At 32.2% G+C, this 15,000-nt stretch overlaps 3 protein-coding genes and 1 pseudogene across 3 annotated transcripts; all 4 read right to left on the bottom strand.

The window, feature by feature from the left end:
* Window positions 1-8,377: 8,377 nt before the first annotated feature.
* On the bottom strand, window positions 8,378-9,096 carry LOC128038790 (NAD(P)H-quinone oxidoreductase subunit 1, chloroplastic). The gene has a single exon (XM_052627430.1). The coding sequence runs from the start codon at window positions 9,094-9,096 to the stop codon at window positions 8,530-8,532; it is 567 nt and encodes a 188-aa protein (XP_052483390.1). The 3' UTR covers window positions 8,378-8,529.
* Window positions 9,090-11,038, bottom strand: LOC128038784 (NAD(P)H-quinone oxidoreductase subunit H, chloroplastic-like; annotated as a pseudogene).
* A 383-nt stretch (window positions 11,039-11,421) lies between these two features.
* LOC128038794 (protein TIC 214-like) lies at window positions 11,422-12,458 on the bottom strand. The gene has a single exon (XM_052627431.1). It carries the CDS (start codon window positions 12,415-12,417, stop codon window positions 11,422-11,424), a length of 996 nt encoding a protein of 331 aa, XP_052483391.1. The 5' UTR covers window positions 12,418-12,458.
* Window positions 12,459-13,327: 869 nt separating this feature from the next.
* On the bottom strand, window positions 13,328-14,366 carry LOC128038786 (protein TIC 214-like). Its single transcript, XM_052627427.1, has one exon. It carries the CDS (start codon window positions 14,336-14,338, stop codon window positions 13,343-13,345), a length of 996 nt encoding a protein of 331 aa, XP_052483387.1. The 5' UTR covers window positions 14,339-14,366; the 3' UTR covers window positions 13,328-13,342.
* Window positions 14,367-15,000: the final 634 nt, after the last annotated feature.

Here is a 15,000-nt window from a genome sequence, read left to right as displayed (position 1 = left end):
ATAGCACTGAATAACTTTTTTTTGAATGGCAGTTCCAAAAAAACGTACTTCTACATCAAAAAAGCGTATTCGAAAAAATGTTTGGAAAAAGAAAGGATATTGGGCGGCCTTGAAAGCTTTTTCATTAGCCAAATCTCTTTCTACGGGGAATTCTAAAAGTTTTTTTGTACGCCAAATAAATTTGGAGTAATCTGAATTGGTTTAACTCGAATAAGATACAAAGGTTTTACTTTTTTGAATTTTTGAATATCTTTTTTTTTCATTTCCGGGGATTCTTATTTTCCCATCGCCCATTTGTATTTGTTATGTTAGGGTTATAATAATTTGTTATTTTTATAATATTCAATTTTTAATAATTAAATAATAGAATAATCATTTTTTTTTCTATTTATACTATAGCGGATCGCGGAGCACATATATATAAGAGCTTTAACTGGGTTGTCGAAACTAACCCATTTAGTTTCAATTTTGTAACTTTATGAATCATTATTTCTCTGAATTACTATATCTCCTTCCCCTGTTTTCAACCCAATGGAGAAAACCCCTTTTCTAATTTAGTGGATATACAAATAATGTATCAATTTGAAGTGATCTAAAGAAATCCTATGTTTGTATAAGAAAATGTAAGAAAATAAATCAAGACATATTTTTAGAATTCAAAATTCGAAATACTTTTTTGAAGTATGGTACAATTATGACAGGAATCGAAACGCTTTTTATATAACGTAACGGGTACAACCCAATATCTAGTTGGTTTGATAAATCCTTAAAACAAACGCAAAATGCTAACGATTAATACAAAAATGACCTAAATCTTTTGAAATTGTTGGGGGTGGTGCTGAAATTGTGATCTCTACAAATCATATTTTTTCATTCATTTATTCAGTCAATTAATAAGCATTTTTTTATAGATTCATAAAAATCATACAAAAGAATGAGAAATGAATCGTTAAAAAATGAAAATGATAAAGAACCCTTTTTTGTTTTGTTGAATTTTATCTATGAATTGAAGTTACAACTAGTTAGTTTAGTTACAATAAAGGAGTTCTCTTTTAGGAAAACACAAACTAAAAAATCTCTATTGACGACCTAATTAAATAGAAAGGATAATTAAATAAATAAAATGATACAATAAATACTAAAGATTCCTTTTGAACCTTCAAATTGCTATTTCAACGAGTTGTTATTTATCAATAAAAATTAAATGCTTCCTAACAAATTTGACATTTTACATTGAATTGACCCCTTCACCTTCAATCTCGACGATTGACTAAAAAATGGGTTATTATGATTTCGAGCAAGCCGCTATGGTGAAATCGGTAGACACGCTGCTCTTAGGAAGCAGTGCTAGAGCATCTCGGTTCGAGTCCGAGTGGCGGCATAGTATCTTCTAAAAGAGATAGAATAAGTCCTATAATGAAAATGAATTTCATTCCTGATTTCCATTCCATAAAATCGAGAAACCCAGGCTTTTTTCATAATTTTTATGATTTTTTCAACTTTAGAGCATATATTAACTCATATATCTTTTTCAGTCGTTTCAATTGTAATTACAATTCATTTTTTAACCTTATTCTTATTAGTAGATGAAGTCGTAGGACTATATGATTCATCAGAAAAGGGCATGATAGTCACCTTTTTCTGTATAACAGGATTATTAGTCACTCGTTGGATTTATTCAGGACATTTCCCATTAAGTGATTTATATGAATCATTAATCTTTCTTTCATGGGGTTTCTCCCTTATTCATATGGTTTCCTATTTTAAATTTAAAAAGCGCAAAAATAATTTATGCAATAACCGCACCAAGTGCTATTTTTACCCAAGGCTTTGCAACTTCGGGTCTTTTAACCAAAATGCATCAATCCGCAATATTAGCACCTGCTCTCCAATCCCAGTGGTTAATGATGCACGTAAGTATGATGGTATTAGGCTATGCAGCTCTTTTATGTGGATCATTATTATCAGTAGCTCTTCTAGTCATTACATTTCGAAAGGCCATAAAGATTATTGGTGAAAACAATAATTTTGCATTTTCGTTTGGGAAAATCCAATACATGAATGAAAGAAGCAATGTTTTACTAAACACTTATTTTCTTTCTTCTAAAAATTATTACAGATATCAATTGACTCAACAATTGGATCGTTGGAGTTATCGTATTATTAGTCTCGGGTTTATCTTTTTAACCATAGGAATTCTTTCGGGAGCCGTATGGGCTAATGAGGCGTGGGGATCATATTGGAATTGGGATCCAAAGGAAACTTGGGCGTTTATTACTTGGACCGTATTCGCGATTTATTTCCATACCCGAACAAATACAAATTTGGAAGGTGTAAATTCCGCACTTGTGGCTTCTATGGGATTTCTTATAATTTGATATGCTATTTTGGGGTCAATCTATTAGGAATAGGTTTACATAGTTATGGTTCATTTACATTAAATTAACATCTAATTGAATTGAATAAAGAGGCTAGGCCTAACAAATACTAACACAGGACGGCGTATATATTATATATAAGTATAAGAAAACTTATTGTAAGCTGTCAAGAACCTTTTGAATCAAGTAGTGGAGCGATTCAAAAGGTTCTAACAAAAGCCAAAGATGTCTGATTAAAATTCAATTTAATGCTTTTACCTTTTTTACTTAACTTAAACTTAAGAGAAGAAAAAGACTTTTTTTTCTTTTTCATTGTACAACGACCAATTTTAAAAACCATAGGATTCCTTTTTTATTTTTTTTATTCATGAAAACTATCTATAAAAATAATTATATAGAATAGTTTCGACCTTCTCACCTGATAATGAGAGGACGAAATCCGGATAAATACCAATACCTAGTACTGGTAGAAAGATAGAGATCGAAACAAATAACTCTCGTGGTCCAGAATCAAAAAAATAAGAACTTGGAGCATTAAATAGCTTGTATCCATAGAACATTTGACGTGACATAGATAATGAATAAATAGGAGTTAATATCATTCCAATTGCCATTACGAAAGTAATTAGTATTTTTGGCATTAAAAAATATTTTTGGCTGGTAATTATTCCAAAAAAGACTATCAATTCTGCAACAAAACCACTCATGCCCGGTAATGCAAGAGAAGCCATGGATAAGATACTGAACATCGTAAATATTTTGGGAATCGAAACGGCCATTCCGCCCATTTCGTCGAGATAAACAAGACGCATTCTATCATAACTCGTTCCTGCCAAGAAAAAAAGTGCAGCACCGATAAAGCCATGAGATATTATTTGTAAAATAGCTCCGTTGAGTCCCGTATCAGTTATCGAACCAATTCCTATAATTATGAAACCCATATGAGATACGGAAGAATAGGCTATTCTTTTTTTTAAATTCCGTTGACCAAGAGATGTTGAAGCTGCATAAATTATTTGCATTGTACCCACTATTATCAACCAGGGAGAAAATATGGAATGCGCATGGGGTAATAATTCCATATTGATCCGAACTAATCCATATGCTCCCATTTTTAATAAAATTCCGGCTAGAAGCATACAAGTACTGTAATGGGCCTCCCCGTGGGTATCCGGTAACCACGTATGTAAGGGTATAATCGGCGATTTGACAGCAAAAGCAATAAGAAATCCAATATAGAATATTATTTCCAGTGCGACAGGATATGATTGATTAGCTAATGTTTCAAAATTTAATGTTGGTTCATTAGAACCGTATAAACCGAGACCCAAAACTCCTATTAATAGAAAAACGGAACCCCCTGCAGTGTACAAAATAAATTTTGTAGCCGAGTACAGACGTTTCTTTCCCCCCCACATGGATAGAAGTAGATAAACGGGAATTAATTCGAACTCCCACATGATGAAAAAAGTAAAAGGTCTCGAGAAGAAAATGATCCTATTTGACCACTGTACATTGCTAGCATCAGGAAATGAAATAATCGCGAATCTCGAGTAACTGGCCAAGCCGCCAAAGTCGCTAAAGTGGTGATAAATCCTGTCAGTAAAATGGGCCCTATAGAAAGTCCATCTATTCCCAATCTCCAGTAAAAATCAAAAAAATTGATCCATTTATAATCTTCCGCCAGCTGGATTAATGGATCGTCCAATCGGAAATGATAACAAAATGCATAGGTTGTTAGAAGGAGTTCGAAAATGCATATACATATTGTATACCACTTCATTAGCTTATTTCCTTTATGAGGAAGAAAGAAAAGTAAAGAACCTGCAGATATTGGTAAAAATACAATTATTGTTAACCAAGGAAAATAATTCGTGGTAAAGACAAGATACACTTGATTAGAAAACCCGTGCTCAAAAAGGTTTTTTTTGAGCACGGGTTTTTTCAGTAAAAAAAATCAAATGGATTCAAAATGTATTCAACTAGGGTTTTCTGGACCGTATCAATAAGCTAGACCCATACTTCGAGTTGTTTCATGCCATAAATAAACTCGAACGCTCAAGAAATCCGTTGGACAAGCGGATTCACATCTCTTACAACCAACACAATCTTCTGTTCTTGGAGCGGAAGCAATTTGTTTAGCTTTACATCCATCCCAAGGTATCATTTCTAACACATCGGTGGGGCAGGCTCGGACACATTGAGTACACCCAATACATGTATCATAAATTTTACTGAATGGGACATGGGATCGATAAATTTTTGAACATCATAAAATTTCAATCTAGTAAACTTGTAAATAAATATAGTTAAACACCAGATGAATCAACGATTTACCAGAAATTTTCTAATCAATTTCCTTCGGGATCAACTCATAAGAAAGGACCAAGATACTTTGATTTCTTACGTTTTCGAAAACATGATGTAGATTCCAACATATTGTACATGCTAATTCAAATTGGTGAATCTTATAATTTAATATTATTAATATTACTTATTCAACAAAGTTGATTGATTGATACGCGTTGATTTTCTGTTACGATAAATCGAGGACACAATAGCTGATCCAATAGCTGCTTCAGCGGCTGCAATAGCTATAACAAAAATTGAGAAAATATTTCCTTTTAATTGCCGACTATCAAAAAAATCAGAAAATGTTACAAAATTTATATTAACCGCATTCAGTATAAGTTCAAGACACATAAGAGCCCTAACCATATTTCGACTCGTGATCAATCCATAAATACCGATAGAAAATAAATAGGCACTCAAAACAAGTATATGTTCGAGCATCATTGACCAACTCCTTATCAATTTCGATTCATTATTAATATGAACAATAATTCAACAGATTTGATTGACTAGAGTATAACAAAAAAAGAATCTATTGAAATATATCGAATAAACGAATTTCTATTTTATACACGAGCAATATTCAAATAGAATTCAAAGAAAATGGATGCGATAAGACAGAAAAACAGAAAAGGTTTCATTTTGATTGCTTGCTATTCCTAGTTAGAAAGATTTATTACTGACGAGCCACAGCAATTGCACCTATCAAAGCAACTAAAAGAATTATTGAAATGAATTCAAATGGAAGAAAAAAATCGGTTGCTAAATGAATTCCAATTTGTTGACTATTACTTATCAAATCTTGTTCTATAATTTGATTTGATCTTGTAGTCCAAATAATCCCGTACCATGATGTATCTAATATAGTAGTAATTAGCGAAACAAGAATACTTGTACAAACCAACGAAGTAAGGCCATTCCCAATGGTCCACAGATTAAAATCTTTATAATATTCTGAACCATTCATGAACATCACAGCAAATAGGATTAAAACATTTATGGCTCCTACATAAATAAGGAGCTGGGCAGCAGCTACAAAATGAGAATTTGAGAGAATATAAAATAAGGATATACAAACAAGAACCAATCCCAATGAAAAGGCAGAATAAATTGGATTGGTAAGTAATACCACCCCAGGCCTCCTAATATAAGACCCGATCCCAGAAAAACTAAAAGAAAATCGTGTATTGGTCCAGGCAAATCCATTCTGTGTAAAATAAGAGATAAATAAATCGAAATGCTTTTCATGATCTTATTGACCTGACCAGGAATTTTTTTATGATACGTTCCTAATTGAATAAAATCCTAATCTATTAGGCGTGAATTGCTCTAAGCACAATTATTGGACAGTTTCGTTTTTGATTCTTTTTTGTTTGTTCAAAAGAAAAGGGTATTTTGTTTTTTGAAACTATATATTTCGAAATAATTACGAATATATTAATATAGTTTTATTTTCAATAAAAGGAATCCGAAATTTTATCAACCAGTTAATTTGTAATTGAATTTTTATTTATTGACCAAAGGCCTCATTCTTTTTTTAATTCAAACCAACCAGTCTTTTAACTTAAACCAAAACGGAACCTTAAAAGAATGAATGGGAAATTTCTCTTTACTTTAATAGAACAGGAGGTTTACTTACTGAGTTTTTCTTTGAATTGAATTCAAAATTGTTCGAATTGTATAATCGTCAATTACTGACATTGGTAAACGGCCCAAAGCAATTTGATTATAATTCAATTCGTGACGGTCGTAAGTAGAAAGTTCATATTCTTCAGTCATTGATAAGCAATTTGTTGGACAATACTCAACGCAGTTACCACAAAATATACAAATTCCGAAATCAATACTGTAATTAAGCAATCGTTTTTTTCGAATATCCGTTTCAAATTTCCAATCAACAACGGGTAGATCTATAGGGCATACACGAACACATACTTCACAAGCAATGCATTTATCAAATTCAAAATGGATTCGTCCGCGGAAACGCTCTGATGTGATTAATTTTTCATAAGGATATTGAATAGTTACGGGTAAACGATTTGCGTGGGATAAGGTAATCATGAAACCTTGACCAATGTACCTTGCTGCTCGGACTGTTTGGTGGCCATAATTCATGAACCCGGTTACCATAGGGAACATATCGTGAATATCTATGAATAATTTTATGTTTGTTTCTTTCTCTTGTTTGAACCAAGTCATGAATCTCATATTCTTTTTTTCTTTACAGTGAAAGAAGTTGGAAAGAAGTTGTTAATAATAGATTACCCAGAGAAATGGGTAAAAGAAATTTCCACCCGAGATTTAATAATTGGTCCATTCTTAACCTAGGTAAAGTCCATCGTGTTGCGATAGAAATAAACAAAAACAAATAAGTTTTAGCTAATGTAATAAAGATACCAATTGTCGTTCCAATGATTCCATTTATTTTATTTATTTCAAATAGCTCAGGGACGAATACATACGGAATGGAAATATTCCAACCCCCCAAGTAAAGAACTGTTACAAATAACGAAGAAAGTAATAGATTTAGATAGGAAGCAACGTAAAATAAACCAAATTTGATACCTGAATATTCGGTTTGATACCCTGCTACTAATTCTTCCTCCGCTTCTGGTAAATCAAAAGGTAATCTCTCACATTCTGCTAGAGAAGAAATTAGAAAAACGATAAACCCTATTGGCTGACGCCACAAATTCCATCCCCAAAAACCATATTTTGATTGCGCCTCAACTATATCAACTGTACTTGAACTGTTAGATAATTATAGTCGATGATACCATCACTGTTTACATCGCTAGTCCAAAACCGTACATGAGATTTTCACCTCATACGGCTCCTCGTGGGTCACAAATAAATTTTAGGACCGAATCAGTATTATTTATCTTCGTATGGTTGTAGAATAGATAGAGAAAAATAGATTGAAGGTCCAAAATTATACCAATGGAATTCTGTCTGCTATATTCTGAAGAATAAAAATAAATGCTTCTGAATTGATCTCGCCTGTTCATAATTTCAAGTTGAGTAATAACTTAAGCCTTCAATAAAATACTTCTTGTAGAATATCAATAGATATTTCAACCCATTGTTTTCTATTACGAAAAAATGAAACATTCCATTAGCTCATAAATCATGACACGGATTAGATCTCTATATCTATGAAAGAAAGAAAAAAAGATTTCTTTTTATTCTTTATTGTTTCTTTTCGTTCCTATTCTGCTTTCGGATCTGATAAAATCACGAATGGGGCTTAAACTAAAAATAGTAAAGGATTATTTCGTTCCTGATAGTCATTACTTTAATCGGCAGATAGGAGGATACTCTGGACCGGAATCATGGGGAGTACTGCCTAGTCATTTCTACGAATTTAAAGCCCCAATTAGTATTCTTTTTATGTTATCCAGAAGTCTCTTTTTATATAATTTACATAATCTCCATTACCAATCCTTTATGTATTTTGGTGTTCCTAACCATCCACTCGTTTTTTGTTCAATCCCCCGTTTGTTTAGCAATACATGTATGGGAATCCATACAAAGGATAGCGAAAACTCTATACGGTTGATCTTTTGAGCCCGCTTCAAGCTAGATTGACTAATCAACCCGTCTTGGGGTAAAGACTTCTTCCGCTTACGTTTTCTTCCACTTACCTCTTGTACATAGGAAATGAGATTCCATTTTTTTGTTTAATTTACTGCGAATTTATAAGCTGCTTTCTTTCACTCATATATAACTATCTAATTTAGTTTATCAACTCAACTTATTTTCTAGAACGAAAGGAATAGGTAAAATAAAAGTTTCTATTTCAACGAATCGCACGTAGAGATATTGATAAAACACATAGAGTTAATGGTATTTCATAACTAATCGATTGAGCAGCAGCTCGCAGACCACCTAAAAAGGAATATTTATTATTTGATCCGTATCCTGACATAAGAAGTCCAACGGGAGCAATACTTGAAATGGCAATCCATAAAAAAATACCGATATTGAGATCGGCTAAAATAAGGCGAGAGCTAAAAGGAATTACTGAAAAACTTAGTAAAATTGATATGACTGCTATAGCTGGTCCAATACTAAATAAACGAGTATTGCCTCTAGATGGAAGAATATTTTCTTTGAAAAGCAGTTTTGTTCCATCTGCTAGCGCTTGAAGAATGCCCAAAGGACTGGCGTATTCAGGCCCAATACGTTGTTGTATTGCTGCAGATATTTCTCTTTCTAACCATACAATTACTAGTACACCTATTGTGATTCCCAAAACAAGAGTCAAAATAGGGACCAACATCCATATGATCCCATAGACCTCTTTTAAAGATTCCAATGTGTAAAAGGAATTGATATCTTCTACTTCTGTCGTATAAATTATCATTTCAACGATCCACTTCTCCCATAATGATATCTATGCTACCTAGTATCGTCATAATATCAGCCAATTTCATTCTTTTAACTAACTGAGGAAGAATTTGCAAATTGATAAAACCCGGCGGGCGAATTTTCCATCTCCAAGGAAAACCGCTTTGATCCCCTATCAGAAAAATTCCTAATTCTCCCTTTGGGGCTTCCATTCTCGCATAAAGTTCTTGTCTCGGTAATTCAAATGTGGGAGAAGGTTTTTTACTAATGAATCGATATTCAAAATCATTCCATTCTGGATCCCTTTCTCGATCAAAGCATCGGATTTCTAAATTCTCATAGGGACCACCCGGAATTCCTTCCAGGGCCTGTTGAATTATTTTTATAGATTCCGTCATTTCACTGATTCGGACTAAATAACGAGCTAATGAATCTCCTTCTTTTTGCCACTGGATTTCCCAATCAAATTCGTCGTAACACTCATAATGATCAACTTTCCGAAGATCCCATTTGATTCCAGATGCTCGTAGCATTGGGCCGGATAAACCCCAATTTATTGCTTCTTCTCCACCAATAACGCCTATCCCTTCAACTCGTTCTAAAAAAATAGGATTTCGCGTAATAAGTTTTTGATATTCAACAATTCCTGTTAAAAAATAATCACAGAAATCCAAACATTTATCTATCCAGCCGTAAGGTAGATCGGCCGCCACTCCTCCGATACGAAAATAATTATGCATCATTCTCATACCGGTGGCAGCTTCGAATAGATCATATACTAATTCTCTTTCTCTGAAAATATAGAAAAGGGGTCTGTGCACCAATATCTGCCATAAAAGGTCCAAGCCATAATAGATGAGAAGCTATACGACTCAACTCCAACATAATTACTCTGATATAGCTGGCCCTTTTAGGGACTTGAATATTCCCCAACTGTTCTGGTCCATTTACGGTTATTGCTTCCGTGAACATAGTGGCTAAATAATCCCAACGCGTTACATACGGCAAATATTGTATAATTGTTCGGTTTTCCGCAATTTTTTCCATTCCTCTGTGTAAATAACCTAATATTGGTTCACAGTCAACAACATCTTCACCATCTAGAGTAACGATGAGACGAAGAACACCATGCATTGATGGGTGGTGAGGCCCCATATTGACTATCATAAGGTCTTTTTCTGTAGCTGATAGATTCATAAGTTTTTCCTCGATTCATTCTTACATGAATTGTTGAAAACGAAAACAAGTACATCAAAATGAAAATCTAATAAATCGACTAATTCAAAATTTGCAAATTAACGATTTTTTGATTCCCGAATATCCAACTCACCAATTAATTCTTTATAACGTATTTTATTTGTCTTTGATAAATAAGATAGCAGTCGTTGACGTTTTCCTAGAATTTTACGTAGACCTCTCTGAGATAAATAGTCTTTTTTGTGCAATTCCAAATGTGAAGTAAGTCTTCGTATCTTATTGGTGAAACTAACTATTTGAAATTCAACAGACCCCCTGTTTTCTTCTTTTTTTTCTTGAAAAATAACTGAGATGAATGAATTTTTTACCATAAAACCAAAAAATTTCCCCCTTTTTTTGAATGTGAATTTTACTGATCAGTAATAATAATACCAGTCATTTTGATATACACGATGATTTTAAGTTCGTTATGAACTTTATCATTTTTTTTTCAAATAAAATTAATCAATCCGGGTTTCGATTTGATTCGTATAGGGATACAAAAGAGTGAGAGATTTCTACAAAAGAGAAAATTTGAGAGTTCAAATAAGAGGATTTTGTTGATTCATTTGTCGATCTAATTGATATGTATGTCATTAAATTAGTATCGTGTATCAGAATAAAATGTAAGACAATCCTTGTGACCATCTATTTGTTTTCATATACCCGGCACGATACATACATAATATAGGGGAAAATGGACCATTAAAATGGACCATTAACGAATTTTCAGACGCGGATACATACGGATCCTTATCATACTGAAACGACTGCCGTTATTAGTATTAAACCAATATCGATTCATACAAGCTAAATCTTCTAATCGATAATTGGGCCAAAGAAAGAACTTTAATTTAATTAGTTTCTTTTTATCACTACCAAGATGTTTATTTTAGTCAAAACTTGACCACAGTTTTTACATTATTTAAAAATACTGCATTTCTATGCATACCATTTTATCCCTTGAATTGAAAGAAATTGAATTCGCAATTCTCGCCGGTGGTTAGGGATAAAATATTTTCAGGAACAAACAAATCATAATGATTTTTGTCTTTATTTTCAGTCATTTTTGATGTCTTGCAATAAATTCATAAAATGATTTTTATCAATATAGTTTTTTCTTGGTATCTTTGATTAATTTGGTGTTTATTTTATGAACCAACAAAATACTTATAGTTTGATATAGAATAAATTGTCCATCATTTTTTACCGACAGACGAACTGGATCGATAATCAATATTCCTTTTTTCATTAGTTCTCTAAGAGTTAAATCCTTCTGAATCATCAAAATATCCAGATTCATTTCTCCCCGTTGAATAGAGGATATAACAATTTCGTTTGGATTTATCAGTCTAAGCAGGAGGCAATATACTTTGATATTATTGATTATTCTTTGATTTAAAGAATCATCCCATCTCAATTGAAAACGCAAATACCTTTTTAGGAAGAAATCAAGCTCTGCTTCCGTGTTGCTCTTGTATTGCTTTTTCTTTCTACGTTTTTTTTTGTCTGATTTATCATAATCTTCTTCAACATCTTTTTCTTGGTTTGAGAGAACGGATTTAAAATTTCCTTGTTTTTGTGCATCTGATACAAGATCCCCTTCACCTATGGGTTCTTTTTCTTCTTGATTTCGATTCTCTAATCCAATAATTTGTTTTTCGTTTGGTGCTATAAGGGAGTCCCTTTTTTTATTTTCAATAATATTTTTATTAATGTTCCTATTTCCATTAAAATTGAAAAGAAGTAATTTTATTGGTATGATCCATGGTTTAACCTTATATGCATTATATAGCAGCACAAATTCTGGGAAGAACCAAAGTTCTAGATTCGGTATAGGATGACTTAGTATTTCTTCATTCAGTCCCATCCAATCAAAATGGCTTCCTTTTTTATTGGATGGGTTGCTTTCTTGATCTTGATAAATTGTGAAATAAAAAAGGTCCATTTTATCAATTAGTTGATAATTCTTAACCACAGTCTTAATATTTTTGTTACTCTTTGTACTGGTATCGACCCAGGACTCAATATCGACCTTATTTCTAAGACAAAAATGAAGAATTCTCCAATTAAAAAACTTTCTGTGCGAAAAATTCCCCATAGCATCTAGGATATCGCCTTCTCCTAGATAATTATGGATAGGATATCCTCAATGTATCAAAAAAATTTTGTTTATCCATGTTGTAATGATAAGAACTCTCTTCCCTCTTATTTACTTGGAATGGTGATCCATAAGCATACGGGTCCCTCTTATCTTGATAATTAATAGATTTATATGATAAAAAATCATATCCATAGTTTTTTTTTAAATTAGATTTTTTATATTTTTGTTCTTGATTCAGTTTATATTCTTGAGTCAGTAATGAGTTTGCTTGAAAATCATTTTTTTTTTCGTAATGAATTAATCTTTCTTTTTCATCTGAATCCCATTTTGTTAAATCTTTATTTTGAGCCAGATAGTGTTGATTGACTCTATTTCGCCATTGTCTTGGTACTAATTTTAGCCATCTATTCTGAACTAAATCGTATTGATAACGACTCCTTAACCAGTTTTTCCATTCATTCATTCCAGAATGCCAAACGATTTTCTGTCTTAACCCATAATGATGTCTTAATCTGGAATGAGATACTCCCTGTTCTTCAAAATAATCTTTTATTTCATTTTTAAGAAAAAGAGATGTTCCATGATATTGAAGGATAGGTTTGAATTTATAAAAACTAATAACTTGGGTTTGTGATAATTTGTAAAATACATATGCTTGTGAGAGGGAGGATAAGTCACAAAAAGCTTTTTCATTTTTATTTCTAATACTAATATTAGAAAGTGAAGAAAGTGAGGTTTTTATAGTTGAAATAAAATGAGTTGTATTTTTAGTTGTTTTATTAATTCTTTCTTGATTTGCTTCATTATTGTGAATGAAGTTCTCAATGATTTTTTTGTTGATTCAAGAAAAGTTGGGTATTGGTTCTTGGAATATTAATGATATATAGAAGAATATCCATGTATATCTTTTCAATGAAAAATTTTATAAAAAATAGAATTTCCGGATTAATCGAATATTTCTTCTTTTTACTATTTGCCAAAATTTTTTTGCTGATTCTACTATTTTATCCTGATAACTTATTTTGTTAGAACTACTATTTATTTCTTGAGTTAGAAATTCGTTTTTCTTCTCTTTTATAATTAGAATTTTTTGTATTTGATTTTTGATTGTGTTTGTTCTCTTAGTCAGATCTTTTATTTTTTTTTCTGTTAATGAATAATTTGTCCACGCCATAGATTGAATTTGAAGGGATGATTTGTGAATCATCTTATTACTGATTATCGAATCCTTTTTAGTTTCGCCCAATTCATATGGTTCTCTCAACCCAAAAAATGGAATTGGATTTATTTTTGAAAGTTCTTTTATTAGTCCCTTTAGAAATAGAATGCTTTGAGTGATCCATTTTTTTGTTTCTTTTGAAGCTTTTCGAAACAATTTCGTTTTTTCTTTTAAAATTGTTAAAGCTATAAAACATTTCGTTTTCCATTTTTTTCTTTTTTTTTTTAGTTCTTTAAAAATAGGCTCAAAAAACGAACGCCGTTTTCGAGGAGAGCCGAAAGGGAGTTCAGTTTCCATTCCCCAAACTGTTAAAAAGCAAAAATCATTCTTTTGACCTTTCTTTTTTTTCATTGGATCTTTATGAGAGGGTTGTAGTTTAAATCTGTGCCAAGGTTTCAGGCAAAAAGGAAATAGGATCTTTATCTGAATACCGTCTGTTAACCAGTTTTTTGGAAATTCTGTTTCGGATAATTGAACACCATTATAAGTGCATTTAACATGCATTTCTCGATTCCAATCCGTTAAATCCTCAGACCACTCAGGAAATTGAAATAATAACATACGGGCAATGTTTTTAACTATTATCAGTGAAGGTAATATAATATATTTTCTAAGAATTGATTGGGTTATTAACACGGAGCCCCTTATTACTTGAGCAAGTAAAAGACTATCCCAAGCTTCTGCTATTTCTATCCTCATTTTCTCTTCTCTTTGTATTTTTCTCTTTTGGCCTCGTCTTTTTCTCGATCTTTTTTCTGTATAATCATAAATTTTGATTCTTTGTTTTTACATATCCAATTTCGATATATTCGTTTCAGCGGTCCAGAAATATCAAAAGAAAAAAAGAGTGGTTTGTCTACTCTGTCCAAAAAAAGGGGGGAATGTACATTTGCTTGAAACAGCTCCCAAGTAATTGTTTTACGCCTTTGGGCACGCATGGAACCTTTTATTATGTCGCGCCGAAAATCCGATTGTTGCGAATAGCGTATCAAAGCCACTTCGTCTGTTTGATCAGGATCATTAGCATCCTTGGTATTAGTATAAGTATCGGCGTTTGCCTGGTTATTAGTAAAAATCACGACGCGCTTGGATTTTCTTGAACGAATTTCATGCTCTGCTGTTACATTTTCCTCGTTTTCGCCCTCCTGTTGTTCTAAATCGTCGATTAATTTGTATGACCATCGAGGAACTTTTTTACTTATTTCTTTTATTCCAATAGATTTTTTTCTAATTGTTTGATTGTTGGGATTAGTTATAACTATATTGAATAAAAATTTCAAAATTTTGACTCGATCCTCGGAATCGATATTTCCCTGTTCATCTTCTGTCAATGTCAATAAAGAGAGTTCTTTTTCTGTTGC

This window comes from Gossypium raimondii, unplaced genomic scaffold, assembly GCF_025698545.1.
Source record: "Gossypium raimondii isolate GPD5lz unplaced genomic scaffold, ASM2569854v1 Contig00314, whole genome shotgun sequence".
NCBI lineage: Eukaryota > Viridiplantae > Streptophyta > Magnoliopsida > Malvales > Malvaceae > Gossypium > Gossypium raimondii.
The sequence above is the reverse complement of the archived record's forward strand: the minus strand, read 5'-3'. Positions and strand labels throughout refer to the sequence as shown.

What these genes read in the sequence shown, in the direction of transcription:
- LOC128038790 (XM_052627430.1), bottom strand. Translation starts at nt 9,096, where the DNA reads ATGATAATTTATACGACAGAAGTAGAAGATATCAATTCCTTTTACACA.
- LOC128038794 (XM_052627431.1), bottom strand. Translation starts at nt 12,417, where the DNA reads ATGGGGAATTTTTCGCACAGAAAGTTTTTTAATTGGAGAATTCTTCAT.
- LOC128038786 (XM_052627427.1), bottom strand. Translation starts at nt 14,338, where the DNA reads ATGAGGATAGAAATAGCAGAAGCTTGGGATAGTCTTTTACTTGCTCAA.